General features: G+C 46.1%; 2 protein-coding genes across 4 annotated transcripts in view; both read left to right on the plus strand.

The window, feature by feature from the left end:
* Positions 1 to 2,483, plus strand: part of SLC25A20 (solute carrier family 25 member 20) — a 32,116-nt gene extending 29,633 nt beyond the window's left edge. Inside the window, exons 7-9 of the mRNA XM_065885309.1 lie at positions 141 to 250; positions 1,089 to 1,213; positions 1,628 to 2,483. Coding sequence (XP_065741381.1) covers positions 141 to 250; positions 1,089 to 1,213; positions 1,628 to 1,690 — 298 coding nt within the window. The 3' untranslated portion in view covers positions 1,691 to 2,483. The remainder of the gene's footprint in view (positions 1 to 140; positions 251 to 1,088; positions 1,214 to 1,627) is intronic.
* Positions 2,484 to 8,247: 5,764 nt separating this feature from the next.
* Positions 8,248 to 17,486, plus strand: part of PRKAR2A (protein kinase cAMP-dependent type II regulatory subunit alpha) — a 76,656-nt gene continuing 67,417 nt past the window's right edge. For 2 of the 3 annotated variants that reach the window (XM_065885194.1, XM_065885196.1), the window contains exon 1: positions 8,534 to 8,786. In XM_065885194.1, coding sequence (XP_065741266.1) covers positions 8,534 to 8,786 — 253 coding nt within the window. Of the gene's footprint in view, positions 8,787 to 17,486 lie in introns of all 3 variants that reach the window. The other variant, XM_065885193.1, reaches the window with a different exon arrangement.

Consider the following 17,486-nt stretch of genomic DNA (forward strand, 5'->3'; position numbering starts at 1 on the left):
TGTCACAGGAGCTTTGGCCTTGGACCTCCTCCCTCCAGCCAGTTTCTCTCTCTCTGTGGCTGCCCTGTCTGCACAGGAGGGACGGTCTGAACACCACTCTCACAGCTTTTGTCTGACTGGGGCTGTTTGGTATTCTGCAGTGTCAATGAGCTCAGCGTGCCTCGGATCCTGGTGGCTGGGGGCATCGCAGGGATCTTCAACTGGGCTGTGGCAATCCCTCCAGACGTGCTCAAGTCCCGCTTCCAGACTGGTTAGTAGAGGAGAGTGGGGTAGATGGGGTTGGAGTGGGTCCCAGAACTGGCTGCCCCTGTGGTACAGAGTTCTTAAGGCCTTAGGGATACTCAATCTCCACAGTAGCACTCAGCATCTCTCTGGCCAACATTCTCCCTTGCAGTCATTTGTGTTCTAGGAATGCTAGACTCATTTTCTTTTTTTTTTGCAGTACGCGGGCCTCTCACTGCTGTGGCCTCTCCCGTTGTGGAGCATAGGCTCCGGACGTGCAGGCTCAGCAGCCATGGCTCACGGGCCTAGCTGCTCCGCGGCATGTGGGATCTTCCCGGACCGGGGCACGAACCCGTGTCCCCTGCATCGGCAGGCAGACTCTCAACCACTGCGCCACCAGGGAAGCCCCTAGACTCATTTTCTTGTCAGCCTAAACATAAAATAAGTGAGAGAAGGACTTCCCTGGCAGTCCAGTGGTTAAGACTCCTCGCTTCCACTGCAGGGGGCACACGTTCAGTCCCTGGTCAGGGAACTAAGATCCCACATTCCGTGCAGCATGGCCCAAAAAAAGAAAAATAGTAGAGAAGAAGTCAAATCAACCTTCCTTCCCTCGCATGAGCAGAAGGACTGTTTCATTCTTCATTCCCTTCTCCACTCCCTTGGCACCAGTAATCCAGACATTTGTATATGTTTGTCCCAAGGTGAACTGTGTTGTCTGTGGACTGGTCCCAGATGACCAGCAAAGTGTCCTCTCGCTGGTGCTGTGGCCCTGCAGGAAGACTTGACTACAATATTGTCCCCATGTAGGTCACCATGGTCAGGTCAGGAAGCTTCCTGAAGCCTTAACAGTTGCTTTCTGCCCACAGCACCTCCTGGGAAATATCCTAATGGCTTCAGAGATGTGCTGAGGGAGCTGATCCGGAATGAAGGAATCACATCCTTGTATAAGGGGTTCAATGCAGTGATGATCCGAGCCTTCCCAGCCAATGCAGTGAGTGACTGGCAGGGGCTGTGCTTTCCCTTTGGGGCTCAGAGCAGGGTGCAGGTGGGCTGACTTTTGCTTGCTTCTGGGATTGAATTGGGGACTCAGTTTTTCCACATCCCACCGTCAGTCAGAGCCTCCTTATTTGTTCCCTTTCCTGAAACTGTCAGGAAGATTTGCCTTTGTGATCCTCTGAGGTGAGGAGCTTTGATTTCCTGGCCTGGCCATCAGAAGTGGGCAGTTGTGGGACATGCATTTTCTTTCCCTTTTAGGAATGAGAAAGCATAGCTTGATTCTGTGACCTGAGGTGGGGGATTAGGAAGGGATTTTGGTCCTGACAGGGCCAGTCAAGCACAGTGCTGGGGTCTCTGTGAATAGTCACAATTCCTGTTGGCTTTTCTCTTCCTTCCAACCCCTTCTCAGGCCTGTTTCCTTGGCTTTGAAGTTGCCATGAAGTTCCTTAATTGGGCCATGCCCAACTTGTGAGGCTGAAGGCTGCTCAAGGCTTCAGGATGCTGGAAGCTGTCATCAAGGAGGAACAGTGGGCAGGACTAGGCTGTCCTGAAGTGTGAGGGGAGGGGCATGGTGAGATGTGAGCTCTGTGCACGGACTCACAATGGTTGAGACCATTGTCTTAATGACATCCTTTTCCTGGTATAATTTGCCATTTTGCAACTTGAATCCACTCTAGTCAATTTAAGGGAACTCATGAGGATTTGGAGATGGAGTAAGTAGCTTCTAGACCAGATACTATCTGTGGCCAGAATGCTGTCTACTAGTTGACCACTGGCCCTACTACACCCAAAATACTCCTTGAGAAAGAGGGAATCTCAGCCTCTCACTGGAGACACAATGCATGTTTTCAGCCATCTGACCAGGAACTGGGGCCTTCTTTGATCCCTAGCCAGGAACACTCACCAGATTTCCAGGGTATCATCTAATCCTGGCCTGCACATGGGAATGTGGACTTGAGGCCCACATCTGTCTGTCCAAGTAGACTGAGCAAATGTGCCTAGGGTAGGTAGCCTGTTAACAGTCAGGTTTTTTTTTTTTTTTAAATGCATGCAAGTAATCAAAATTAAAACTAGAGTAGCCTAATTTCCAGGAGTAGGTGGAGAGCTTTCCCTCCTACACAGTGAGGAGGAGAATTTTGAACCGACAGTCCCAGCTTGCTAGGATAAATGAGAAAGCCCAGGGTGTAGGAAGGCTCTTTTTGCACACTCTTTTCTCATGAAGCACCCTATTTTAACAGGAAATAATAAATATTGTTTCTAATTTTTGCATTGTGTGAAATTTTTTTCTTTTGATTCTGGGTCATTTCAGCAAGCAGCCTCTGTGGCCTTGGTGGAGGCTGTTAGGGATCCAGTATCCTTCCCTGGTTCTTCAGGCAGGGGTTCTAGCAAGAGAAAGAGGAGGAAGTTTTGGCCAGCCCAGCCTTCCCTGACTGCCCCAGCTCCAGCTGCTGGAGGGTGAGGTGGGGTGGGGTGGGATGGGGCAACGTGATTGGTAACTGTTCCCATAGCTCTCAGTGCAAGCCTGGCATCCAGACCCCCACAGGGCCGAGCCTGAAGCCCATCCCTTCATTCCTTCACCTCTCTGCCCTCAGCCATGGGTGTCTTAGCTAACGGATGGAGAGTCAATTGTTCTAAAAGGCCAAAAGCAATTCTGAGTTTTCATATGTACTTTGGGGTCACTGTGTGATCTGATGTCTGGAATTACTAATCAGGCTGATGATGATGACCAGGTGCAGCTGGAGGAGGTGAGGGAGTCATAATGGAGAGTCACAAGCTAGTCTGTCCTTGGCTGGGGGAGGGAGAGGCTACCAGAGCTGGGCTTCTCTGGTGTTGTTCCATCTGGCAGTCACAGTTCTGGCACTTCCCGCCTCACTGCAGCTGCACAGAGATCCTTGGACTTTGGCTTTAGAGCTATCACTCAGTGTAAATGGGTGAGAGGGGAAGGGACCCACCCCCATCTGGGAGTGGGTGTGGCCAACCTGGCTGGAAGCTGAAGATTTGGTGGTTTAAGGAAGGAGAATTTATTTCTGGGAAGATATTTCTGGATGATGGTCAAGTAAAAAAATAACAATTTTAGGGATGAAAATTGTGTGCATTCTGCCTGGGAAGATTAATTCAGTGTTATGCTTTTCCCCTCTCATGCTGCAGGATATCTTTGTTTAATCTCTCACTGATTTGGAGATGGCCACGTATGTGTCTCCTGGAGCTCTTCTAGGCACTGCCCAGTCCTTGAGACAGTCCTGAAACCTCGGCCTTTTCCCAGGAGCTCCTCTGAGTGCATTTGCATTCTAACCAAATGCCAGCCATTCCCATGGCTCAGGATCACTTTTACAGTCTCTGCTTCTGGATAATTTACCCTTTGAAACAGCTTCCATTTTAAAATGGAATATTTGGATTCCTTGATATTAGTGGTGGTAAATTCTTCTACTCCTTTGGGTATTCAATAGATGTTAAGTCAAATAAGGAAGTGCCTGGAGGCATATTTGTGAAGGGAGCAGAGCAGATGGTGAGTAACTCCCTCCTGGCTGGCACTTTCTGTTTATGATGCACTTTGAAATGCCACCTGTTCCTGATATATCTCTTCTCTCCCTGACTGGGGGTATGGGTAGGGGAGAGATTGGGGCCCTCCCAAGCAATTTCTCGGACTGTCACAGTCAGCCTTAAGTAGAAGCCAGTGATTGTTACAACAACCAGCCAGTGATAACAGCCTCATCCGGGCACAAAGAAGAGTATGATCGCGTCAAAGGTAAAAGACAGAGGGCAGGTTGTTTTAACCTATTAGAAGCAATAGTAGCACCATTTCTGCTGTAAGGTCATAGCATCTCTACCCACAGTTCTTTCACCACAATTCTTTTGAGGCTAGAACCCCTTATTCGTTTTCCAGCCGCTTCATGGATTCATTCTCATCTCTTTACCCCATGTAACTCAGTGTTTAATGGGTAGGGATTTATACCCCCATTTTCAGATGTGGAAGCCAAAGCTCAGACAGGGTAAACTGATCTACCAAGATCATTGGCAAATTGATAACAGAGTGTGGACAATAGAGTGGTGTCTGGGTGTCCACAGGCCTGAAGAAAGGCTTGTGATGCTATCAGAGGCTGTCCTCAGACTGCTTGACTTAAACTCCAAGAGGCCTGTCTGTACTGTAGGGTCAAAGCCCAGGCAGCTGGCCTGTGAGTCAGGCTAGGGGTGGCACACAGAGTTCCAACAGGCACTGGGAAGGCCCCAGGGCCAAGTGCTCGCTGAGTGCTCCTTTTTCTGCTTTCTTTGCTCTAGTCAGCATGCAGGCCTGTAGCTCTCCAGCCAGGCTCTCCCTTGCTTCCCAGGTTCTGTTCTTGCCCTGAGATGTCTAGAGGCAGACGCTAGGTCCACTGCAGAGACTGACACTTTCTCAGGACGGTGTCCCAGGGAGGGGCTGGCTCTTAGGTGCAGAAATAGGCAGCCCAGGAATTAACTGCTCCCTTGAGCATGGACGCTTGTTAAAATAACTGGACCAAAGGCAGTGGCCTCATGGGGGCGGCATTATGAAGGCTGAAATACGGCTTGGGTTAGGGCAAAGGAAATATAGCCCACTTCCCCACTCCCCCCTGTCCACTAGAGGCTAATGGACGCTTCTAAGGCAAAATAGAAACTGATGGTGGTATATAATCATCCTGGTAGGACTGGACCAGGGAGCTGGCATGTAGAGGTGGTCAGATGACCAAGTCTCAGGAGATGGGTGGGGGACTGGAGGGGCATTGAGAAGCAGCCCCTTTGGGCAGAGAAGAGGGAGGTGTTCCTGCTGAAGCTGAGTCCCCCACGTAGGTAGAGGGCATCAGAGGACAGAAAGTGTGTAAACCAGGGGGCCTGGGCCAAGAGCAGGCTGTCTTCCAGAGAAGTCTGGGGGAGTATGGGCATCTACCTTCTTCCTAGAAGGAGAGGAAAAAAACCTTTTAAATAATAAACCTGTCGGGACTTCCCTGGTGGTCCAGTGGGTAAGAGTCCATGCTCCCAATGCTGAGGGCCTGAGTTCGATCCCTGGTCGGGGAACTAGATCCCACATGCATGCCGTAACTAAGGAACCCACATGCAGCAACTAAAGAGCCTGTGTGCTGCATCTGAGACCTGGCACAGCCTAAATAAATAATAAATAAATATTAAAAAATAATAATAATAATAAACCTGTCAAGAGTACATGAAACGGGGAGGGGGAGGAATAAATTGGGAGATTGGGACTGACATATACACACTACTACATATGAAATAGATAACTAATAAGAACCTGCTGTATAGCACAGGGAACTCTACTCAATACTCTGTAATGGCCTATATGGGAAAAGAATCTTAAAAAAAATAAAAAAGAGTACATGAAACAACTGTTTCATTGGAAATAGCAGTTGGTACCCTACCCACGTTCATTTTCACCAGACTTACTGCTGTTGGACTAGACATGTGCCCCACCTGTGTTAGCATAGTTGTGAACACTTCTGAGAACTGGCCCCATCGTGTCCACGTCTGCCTGAGGTTGGTGGTGTGGCAGTCTGTGCAAGATGATGACTACATGCTGGGTAGTGAGTAGGACCGGGGTAGGCTGAGCGCCTGTCAGGGCTCTAGGGCCTCCTTTTCTCTACCATGGACGCTGTATTTCTCTTGCTTTTGAGGGTCTCTGCTCTTGACCTTTTCTACCCACCATTACTTGCTGTTGGCAGCTGTTTCCCACTTACTGGCTGCCTGTGGGTTTGGTTGCCATGGTAACCCCCAGTGGTGCAGCTGAACAGGCTTGAATGAAGGTGGTCCTAGAAGGGTAAGGGTAGAAGATGGGGGCTCAGGCCCCTCGTATTCTTTCTTGTTCCAGGGCTGTATTCTTTTGCCAGCTCAACTGGGCATTCATGAAGGCCCTTGGGACTCCCCTTGCTATTGAAGGGTTTCCCAGAAGGGGCAGAGATAGATCCCTGCTCTGGGGACCAGGTGCAAGGGGAGGGGAGTCAAGTTGGACCTGGAGGCTGGCTCTCCATCCTTACTTTGAGGCTTGTCTGTGGAGACAGGTAAGGAGCAGCTATGGGGTTCCTGATTTCGATGTCCCTCATTTCCTCCAGGCCTAAGGATGCCTTTGAATGCCATGTTTGCTAGATGGATGGATGGCCAAGCTGTGGGATATCTGAGAACAAGTCAGGAGGAGCAACCTTCTGGCAGAGGTTGTCAGGGGTTCCTTGGAGTGATGGGGAGAACCTGCCTGCAGCCAGCTCTGTTGTCAGTCCTGGAGTAGCCTCCTCCTACCCTATTTTGCAACTGAAGTTAGAGTCCTAGCTGTACAGATGCCCGCCCCCCTGTCAAACATGTAAAGCCTGACAAATGGGCAAACTAGAGAGTGGAGTTGCGAATTTGCCTTTCCAAAGGGTTCGTGGTAGGACTGCTTGAAGTGGGTCAGATCCCCAGGTGTGGCAGTGCAGTGGGAGTCCCATCCAGGTTTCCTGGGTATGGGCTGACTCCTGGAAAACTTGGAAGGGTCAGTCTACCCACGAGCACAGAAGAGTTGAGGTACTCTGTCCCTCCAGCTCCTCATTGCTTGTACTTAGTGAAGTCTTCATATTCTGAGATCAGAAGCATAGCTTTGAAGCAAAGGATCCTAGTTCTGAGCCTGAGGTCAGGAGAGCAGTTTCACTGGCTCTTCTTGCTGTGTGGAAAGTTATCATTCATTCATTCATTCATTCAGTAAATCTTCTCCAAGACTGTGCAGTAAGGACCCAGCAGGGAACAAGTTGGACACTACCCCTTCCCTAACAGAGTTGATGGTCCAGGACTCCTCCCAGGAGTCAAGAAACTTTTCAGGGAGACACTGCTGTTTAGAATCACAGGCTTACCTGGCCTAGAGCTTGGGTGGCTTCTGCATCAGTGGGGATCGGGTATTCCTCTTTCTAGAAGCTCAGTTCCCAGAAGCACTGAACTCCTGGTTGTGTGCCAAGTCAATATGAGAGGTCCAAGTGGGGATTTTAATTAATACTGGGTAATTACCAGGTGGAGCTTAACCATCCCAAATGCCTTACAGGTTCCCAAGGCTACCTTTAGTCACTTTATGGCAGGGCCCAGCAAAGACATGGAGGACTTTGTCCTATGCCTACTGGGCCTTTGGTCAGTACCTAGGCTGTGGTATGGACATACCAGGAAGCTTTCCACCTTTTTCTATTCCCTTCCAATCTGGTGTGGGTGAAGGGGCAGCTTGGGAAATAGCATGGCCTCTCCAGTTTGCCTATGCCCTCTCCCCAGGGGCAAAGGATAACAGTGCCTTGTGGTCTGCTCAACACCATCAAGCAATGCTGGCCCAGGGCCCAGGGTGGAGTATGGGAAGAGTAGGGGTGTGCAGACCTAGTCCTGGGAATCCTGGTGGGAATGCTCAAGAGGAGAAACAGGCACAGTGGTCATTCCTGCCCTGGGCGTTTATTCCCTTTTCTCAAGGAACATGTTTGGCCTACTGAGTTCTTCCAGGCTTATTTATCTGCCTTTGGCTCCCAAATTACTATATCACTGAAACGCCTACTACCTACAAGGGCTTCCTCCTTTGACATCTCAACGACCTCCTGCCGGACTTCTGAGGGTCCTATGTTCATGCCACTATGCCTCCCAGCGGTCAGGGTGGTTCTGACTTTACCATGCCTTTGGTCTTGCTGTCCTCTATGCCCACATGGCTCTCCTCCAGATCTTCCTGTGGTTAGATCCTGCCCAGGCCTCGGAGTCAGCTTGAATGTCCCCCCCTAAAGTGGGCCCTCTTGTTTTCCACCATAGCCGGAACCACACCGGGGTGGTAATGTGCATGCTTGCATCTGGCTCTCAGCTGTGTCCCTGGAGCCTAGTAAGGGCTGACAAACGGTTGGATCTTAGAGTGTATTGAAATTAGAAATGAAAGGTGAGAGACAGTAACGACGCCGCTTAGCGGGTAGACCACTCATTTCCTGCCCCTGGACTGGAGACTGCCCGGGCAGCCTGGCTGGCGGCCGGCCCACGCGCACTGAGGGCCGGCGCTCGGCGAGAGCGCGCACGCCCGCGGCCGCGTGCGTCACAACCCGGCCTCCCGCCCCGCCCATCCAGCTCTCCCGCTTGTCTGTGCCCGAGGCGGCGGCGGCGGCTGCTTAGTGACAGCGGCGGCGGCACCAGGCCAGCCGGAGCAGTGTAGGGTGGTGCGGCCCTGAAACGCAGACCCGGACAAAGGGCGGCGTGGCGCGAGGAAGACCCGACCCGGGTCGCGCGTGAGGGGACCTCGCGGGCGCGGGGCGAGAGTCCGGCGTGAGGGAGCGTCCAGGCGGTGGCCGCCGGCGGCTGGGTCCCGCCTGCCGCCGCCGGCATGAGCCACATCCAGATCCCGCCCGGGCTCACAGAGCTGCTGCAGGGCTACACCGTGGAGGTGTTGCGGCAGCAGCCGCCCGACCTCGTCGACTTCGCGGTGGACTACTTCACCCGCCTGCGCGAGGCCCGCTCCAGAGCCTCCACCCCGCCCGCCGCCCCTCCTTCCGGCTCCCAGGGTCTAGAGCCCGGCCCTGGCCTTGTCGCCGATGCGATCGCGGACAGCGAGTCGGAGGACGAAGAGGACTTGGACGGTAGGCGGAGGGCTGGGCCGAGGTTCGCGGTGGGGGGCACGGAGGGAGCGGTGCTGAGGGTCTCTAGAGACCTAGGAGGGGCTGCTGGGGGCTAGGCCCGCAACACTGGGCCGTGGGACCTTGGAGCCCTCGAGCGGAGTTTGTCCGGATTCCCCCAGCCGCCGGCGTGAGCGCGGCGTGGGCCACTTCCAAATTGAGCTCGGCGGTCCTGCGAGCTCTAGAGCGCACAGAGCGAGTTGTGAGGTTCAGCTCGAGGGAAACGTGCGCGCTTTCGGTCCGCGTGCTGGCGCGGGGCCCGAGGGGCGTGGAGCCCACGGCCACCTAGCTTCGGCTGGAGATCCTTCATGCAGTTTCGTTCCGAAGAGAACATTCACATCCACTGATTCGTATTTCCTAACCAGGACGGTAACTTTGGAAAGAATTCATTTTGTGAAAAGTTATTGTGAAAAACTTTAAGCATAGACAAAAATAGGAAAAGTGAAATGAACCTTCTATATGCCAATACCCACATTACACAGTTGGAATATCTGTCACAAATGTTTCATTTGTACCTTTTTTTTTCTCCTTTGCTGAAGAATTTTAAAGCATATCCCAGTATTTCACCCTTGAATACTTGAGTATGCATTTCTTAATGTTGACCCTGGGTGTATATATACATATATATATATATATATATATTTTTTTTTTTTTTTTAAATTTGGCTAAAATGATTGGATCAAATTCGGTGAGGGTAAACAATAACTTTTTCTCGCATATGGGGTGCAGGAAAGAAGACAAGTAACACTTGTACATCTGAGTTAAGCAAGATAGTCAAAAAGCATTTCCATTTTCCGTGATTGCTTCAACATAGGCTTTGTCAATTTAATAGAATTACCCTACTTTTGAACAGCCAAAATTTAACAAAACAATGAAAACATTTGAGAGGCAAAGTTAGAGTGTTAGTGTTATTGGATCATACTGAAAAAAAACTAACAACCTCGTTCTGAGTTGAATCCACATTCAAGTTAGGCTGGCAGAGAGTTAATTATTGGTCATCGCTGTTGGACGTTGTAAGCTTCAGTGTTCTGGATAACTTCCCTAAGTTTATTCATGCTAAGACTGGAGATTTCTCTATCATGTTTCCCTTGACTTAATGCACATTAAATTATGAGTTTTTCACCTTAAACCTAGAAATCAGGAATTATTGTCCAACTCTCTGTCACAGAATTGCTTTGTGGTCTAAGACAAGCTGTGGAACCTGTTTGATTTCAAATTTACTTATCTTTAAAATAGGGTTCGTGACAACAATCTCACAACAATCTCAACAGTTTCACTGTCATAACAATAAATCACAAAGCTGTAACTTGCTTTGCAACAATTTTTATGTACACAAAACATTAGTATTTTAGCTGTTAGTCCCAGATGAGTAAAACAGAGTTTACAAGTTTTATGTTATGTCTTCATTCTTTGTCCTCTTTAATATCTTTTTCAAAGTTGAATTGACTTAAATCTTTGTAACCTTGTGCTTTATTTTATTGGCATTTAAATTTTTTGTTTGTTTATATCTCTTCAGTGACTGTGCTAAGTATATTATAGAAATCAACACAAGGTGAACTTCTATTTACAGATAATAACTTAAAAATAGATGGCACACAGTGAGATACCACTTCACACCCATGAGGATGACTATTATGAAAAAAATAAAGAAAACTTGAGGGTTCTAATTCCTCCCCATCCTTGTCAACACTCATTATCTTTATTATGATAGCCAGCCTAGTGGGTAGGAAGTATTATAGTACCTCACTGTAGTTTTGCTTTGCAGTTCCACAATGATGTTGAGCATCTTTCCATGTGTTTGTCAGTCATTTGTGTATTTTCTTTGAAGAAATGTCTATTCCGAACCTTTGTCCATTTTTTAATTGGTTTATTTGTGTTTTTATTATTAAGTTGTAAGTGTTCTCTGTATATTCTAAACAAATCCTTTAACATATATATGACTTTAAAATATTTTCTATCATTTAGTGTGTTGTTTTACTTTTTTTTAATATAAATTTATTTATTTGGCTGTGTTGGGTCTTAGTTGTGGCACACAGGATCTTCGTTGCAGCATGCAGGATCTATCATTGCAGTGTGTGGGCTTCTCTCTAGTCGTGGTGCGCGGGCTCTAGAGCACGCGGGCTCAGCACTTGCAGCGTGCGGGCTCTCTAGTTATGGCACGCGGGTTTTCTCTCTCCAGTTGTGGTGTGCGGGTTTTCTCTCTCCAGTTGTGGTATGCGGGCTCCAGAGCGTGTGGGCTCTGTAGTTGTTGTGCGGGGGCTCCAGAGTGCGTGGGCTCTGTAGTTTGCTGCACAGGGGCTCTCTAGTTGAGGCGTGTGAGCTCAGTAGTTGCCCTGTGGAATGTGGGATTTTAGTTCCCTGACCAGGGATCAAACTCGTGTCCCCTGCATTGGGAGGAGGGTTCTTTACCAATGGACCACCAGGGAAGTTCCACTTCATTCTTTTATATGTGGATATCCAGTTGTTCCAGCACCACTTATTAAAAAGACTATTCTTGGTGGACTTCCCTGGTGGCGCAGTGGTTAACAATCTGCCTGCTAGTGCAGGGGAAATGGGTTTGATCCCTGATCCTGAAAGATCCCACATGCCTTGGAGCAGCTAAGCCTGTGCGCCATAGCTAGTGAGCCTGGGCTCTAAGCCCGCGAGCCACAACTACGGAGCCTGTGTGCCTTGACTGCTGAAGCCTGTGCACTCTAGAGCCCACATGCCGCAACTACCGAAGTCCCTGTGCTCTAGGGCCTGCGTGCTGCAACTACTGAAGCCCACACGCCTAGAGCCTGTACCCTGCAACAAGAGAAGCCACCATGATGAGAAGCCCGTGCACTGCAACTAAAGAGTAGCCCCTGCTCACTGCAACTAGAGAAAGCCCGCACACAGCAACGAAGACCCAACACAGCCAAAAAAAACAAAAAAAAACCAAAAAATTAAAATAAAAAGACTATTCTTTCCCCATTTAATTGTCTTGGTACTCTTGTTGAAAATCAATTGACTGTAAATGTGAGAGCCTGTTTTGAACTCGCGGTTCTATTCCATTGATCTATATATCTGTCTGTATGCCACTACTACACTGTTTGATTACTGTAGATTTGTGGTAGTTTTGGAATCAGGAAATGTGAATTCTCCAACTTTGTTCTTTTTCAAAGTTGTTTTGGCTATTTGCTGTTCCATATGAATTTTAGGATTAGTTTGTCAATTTCTGCAAAGAGGCCATCTGGGATTTTGACAGAAATTACTTCGAATTTGTAGATTCATTTGGAGAGTATTGCCTTTTTACAACGTTAAGTCTTCTGATCTATGAGTATGGGATGTCTTCCCATTTATTTAGATCTTCTTTAATTTCTAAATTAAAGAACTACAAATGTTTGATTGGTTCAATATGGCACAGTAGAAGGACATGCTCTCACTCCCTCTTGCGAGAGCACTGGAGCCACAACTAACTGCTGAACACTCATCGACAGGAAGACACTGGAATTCACCAGAAAAGATACCCCACATCCAAAGACAAAGGAGAAGCCACAGTGAGACCATAGGAGGGGTGCAATCACAATAAAATCAAATCCATAACTGCTGGGTGGGTGACTCACAAATAGGAGAACACTTATACCACAGAAGTCCACCAACTGGAGTGAAGGTTCTGAGCCCAATGTCAGGCTTCCCAACCTGGGGGTCTGGCAAAGGGAGGAGGAATTCCTAGAGAATCAGACTTTGAAGGCTAGTGGGATTTGATTGCAGGACTTCGACAGGACTGGGGGAAACAGAGACTCAACTCTTGGAGGACACACACAAAGTAGTGTGCACACTGAGACCCAGGAGAAGGAGCAGTGACCCCATAGGAGACTGAACCAGACCTACCTGCTAGTGTTGGAGGGTCTCCTGCAGAGGCGGGGGGGCGGGGGTCTGTGTATCACCATGAGGACAAGGACACTGGCAGTAGAAGTTCTGGGAAGTACTCCTTGGCGTGAGCACTCCCAGAGTCTGCCATTAGCCCCACCAAAGAGCCCAGGTAGGCTCTAGTGTTGGGTCGCCTCAGGCCAAACCACCAACAATGAGGGAACCCAGCCCCACCCATCAGCAGACAAGCGGATTAAAGTTTTACTGAGCTCTGCACACCAGAGCAACAGCCAGCTCTACCCACCACCAGTCCCTCCCATCAGGAAACTTGCACAAGCCTCTTAGATAGCCTCATCCACTAGAGGGCAGACAGCAGAAGAAAGAAGAACAGTCCTGCAGCCTGTGGAACAAAAACCACATTCACAGAAAGATAGACAAGATGAAAAGGCAGAGGGCTATGTACCAGATGAAGGAACAAGATAAAACCCCAGAAAAACAACTAAATGAAGTGGAGATTGGCAACCTTCCAGAAAAAGAATTCAGAATAATGATAGTGAAGATGATCCAGGACCTCAGAAAAAGAATGGAGGCGAAGATCGAGAAGATGCAAGAAATGTTTAACAAAGACCTAGAAGAATTAAAGAACAAACAAACAGAGAGGAACAGTACAATAACTGAAATGAAAAATACACTAGAAGGAATCAATAGCAGAATAACTGAGGCAGAAGAACGGATAAGTGACCTACCTGGAAGACAGAATGGTGGAATTCATTGCTGCAGAACAGAATAGAAAAAAGAATGAAAAGAAATGAAGACAGCCTAAGAGACTTCTGAGACAACATTAAATGCAACAACATTCACATATAGGGGTCCCAGGAGGAGGAGAGAGAGAAAAGACCTGAGAAAATATTTGAAGAGGTTATAGTCGAAAACTTCCCTAACATGGGAAAGGAAATAGCCACCCAAGTCCAGGAAGCGCAGAGAGTCCCATACGGGATAAACCCAAGGAGAAAGATGCCGAGACACATAGTAATCCAATTGGCAAAAATTAAAGACAAAGAAAAATTATTGAAAGCAGCAAGGGAAAAATGACAAATAACATAAAGGGAACTCACATAAGGTAAACAGCTGATCTCTCAGCAGAAACTCTACAAGCCAGAAGGGAGTGGCATGACATATTTAAAATGATGAAAGGGAAGAACCTACAACCAAGATTACTCTACCCAGCAAGGATCTCATTCAGATTTGATGGAGAAATCTAAAGCTTTACATATAAGCAAAAGCTAAGAGAATTCAGCACCATCAAACCAGCTCTACAGCAAATGCTAAAGGAACTTCTCTAAGTGAGAAACACAAGAGAAGAAAAGCACCTACAAAAACAAACCCAAAACGATTAAGAAATTGGTAATAGGAACATACATATCGATAATTACCTTAAACTTGAATGGATTAAATGCTCCAACCAAAAGACACAGGCTCGCTGAATGGATACAAAAACAAGACCCATATATATGCTGTCTACAAGAGACCCACTTCAGACCTAGGGACACATACAGACTGAAAGTGAGGGGATGGAAAAAGATATTCCATGCAAATGGAAATCAAAAGAAAGGAGGAGTAGCAATACTCATATCAGATAAAATAGGCTTTAAAATAAAGAATGTTACAAGAGACAAGGAAGGACACTACATAATGATCAAGGGATCAATCCAAGAAGAAGAAATAACAATTATAAATATATATGCACCCAACATAGGAGCACCTCAATACATAAGGCAACTGCTAACACCTCTAAAAAAGGAAATCGACAGTAACATGATAATAGTGGGGGATTTTAACACCTCACTTACACCAATGGAAAGATCATCCAAACAGAAAATTAATAAGGAAACACAAGCTTTAAATGACACAATAGACCAGATAGATTTAATTGATATTAATAGGACATTCCATCCAAAAACAGCAGATTACACTTTCTTCTCAAGTGCGCACAAAACATTCTCCAGGATAGATCTCACATCTTGGGTCACAAATCAAGACTCAGTAAATTTAAGAAAATTGGAATCGTATCAAGCATCTTTTCTGACCACAACGCTATGAGATTAGAAATCAATTACAGGGAAGAAAGATGTAAAAAACACAAACAATTCATAACTAAATAACCAAGAGATAATTGAAGAAATCAAAGCGGAAATCAAAAAATACCTAGAGACAAATGACAATGAAAACACAACGATCCAAAACCTATGGGATGCAGCAAAAGCAGTTCTAAGAGGGAAGTTTATAGCAATACAAACCTTTCTCAAGAAACAAGAAATCTCAAATAAACAATCTAACCTTACACCTAAAGGAACTAGAGAAAGAATAGCAAACAAAACCCAAAGTTAGCAGAAGGAAAGAAATCATACAGATCAGAGCAGAAATAAATGAAATAGAAACAAAGAAAACAATAGCAAAGATCAATAAAAGTAAAAGCTGGTTCTTTGAGAAGATAAACAAAATTGATAAACCATTAGCCAGACTCATCAAGAAAAAGAGGGAGAGGACTCAAATCAATAAAATTAGGAATGAAAAAGGAGAAGTTAAACAGACACCGCAGAAATACAAAGCATCGCAAGAGACTACTACAAGCAACTCCATGCCAATAAAATGGACAACCTGGAAGAAATGGACAAATTTTTAGAAAGGTATAGCCTTCCAAGACTGAACCAGAAAGAAATAGAAAATATGAACAGGCCAATCACAAGTAATGAAATTGAAACTGTGATTAAAAATCTTACAATCTCCAAACAAAAGTCCAGGACCAGATGGCTTCACAGGTGAATTCTATCAAACATTGAGAGAAGAGCTAACACTCATCCTTCTCAAACTCTTGCAAAAAATTGCAGAGGAAGGAGCACTCCCAAATTCATTCTATGAGGCCACCATCACCCTAATACCAAAACCAGACAAAGATACTACAAAAAAAGAAAATTACAGACCAATATCACTGATGAATATAGATGCAAAAATCCTCAACAAAATACTAGCAAACAGAATCCAACAACACATTAAAAGGATCATACACTATGATCAAGTGGGATTTATCCCAGGGATGCAAGGAGTCTTCAATATACGGCAATCAATGTGATACACCATATTAACAAATTGAAGAATAAAAACCATAAAATCATCTCAATAGATGCAGAAAACGCTTTTGACAAAATTCAACACCCATTTATGACAAAAACTCTCCAGAGAGTGGGCATAGAGGGAACCTACCTCAACATAATAAAGGCCATATATGACAAACCCACAACAAACATCATTCTCAATGGTGAAAAACTGAAAGCATTTCCTTTAAGATCAGGAACAAGACAAGAATGTCCACTCTCACCACTATTTTTTGTTGTTGTTGTTTTGCAGTACGCGGGCTGCTCGCTGTTGTGGCCTCTCCCGTTGCGGAGCACAGGCTCCGGACGCGCAGGCTCAGAGGCCATGGCTCACGGGCCCAGCTGCTCCATGGCATGTGGGATCTTCCCGGACCAGGGCACAAACCTGTGTCCCCTGCATCAGCAGGCGGACTCTCAACCACTGCGCCACCAGGGAAGCCCTCGCCACTATTATTCAACATCGTTTTGGAAGTCCTAGCCATGGCAATTAGAGAAAATAGAGAAATAAAAGGAATACAAATTGGAAAAGAAGAAGTAAAACTGTTTGCAGATGTCATGATACTATACATAGAGAATCCTAAAGATGCCAACAGAAAACTACTAGAGGTAATCAATGAATTTGGTAAAGCTGCAGGATACAAAATTAACGCACAGAAATCTCTTGCATTCCTATGCACTAATGATGAAAAGTAAAGTCTGAAATAGAAATTAAGGAAACACTCCCATTTACCATTGCAACAAAAAGAATAAAATACCTAGGAATAAACCTACCTAGGGAGACAAAAGACCTGTATGCAGAAAATTGTAAGACACTGATGAAAGAAATTAAAGATGATACAAACAAATGGAGAGATATACCACGTTCTTGGATTGGAAGAATCAATATTGTGAAAATGACTCTACTACTCAAAGCAATCTACAGATTCAATGCAATCCCTATTGAATTACCAATGGCATTTTTTTACAGAACTAGAACAAAAAAATCTTAAAATTTGTATGGAGACAGAAAAGACCCCAAATAGCCAAAGCAGTCTTGAGGGAAAAAAACGGAGCTGGAGGAATCAGACTTACTGACTTCAGACTACACTACAAAGCTACAATCAAGACAGTATGGTACTGGCACAAAAACAGAAACATAGATCAATGGAACAGGATAGGAAGCCCAGAGATAAACCCACGCAGCTATGGTCAACTAATCTATGACAAAGGAGGCAAGGATACAAAATGGAGAAAAGACAGTCTCTTCAATAAGTGGTGCTGGGCAAACTGGACAGCTACATGTAAAAGAATGAAATTAGAACACTCCCTAACACCATACACAAAAATAAACTCAAAACGGATTAGAGACCTAAATGTAAGACTGGACACTATAAAACTCTTAGAGGAAAACATAGGAAGAACACTCTATGACATAAATCACAGCAAGATCCTTTTTGACCTACCTCGTAGAGAAATGGAAATAAAAATAAACAAATGGGACCTAATGAAACTTAAAAGCTTTTGCAAAGCAAAGGGAACTACCAGCAAGACGAAATGGGAGAAAATATTTACAAACAAATCAACGGACAAAGGAATAATCTCCAAAAACTGCTCATGCAGCTCAATATTAAAAATAAAAACACCCAATCCAAAAATGGACAGAAGACCTAAATTTCTCCAAAGAAGACATAAAGATGGCCAA

The sequence above is a fragment of the Phocoena phocoena genome, chromosome 10, assembly GCF_963924675.1.
Source record: "Phocoena phocoena chromosome 10, mPhoPho1.1, whole genome shotgun sequence".
NCBI classification, from domain to species: domain Eukaryota; kingdom Metazoa; phylum Chordata; class Mammalia; order Artiodactyla; family Phocoenidae; genus Phocoena; species Phocoena phocoena.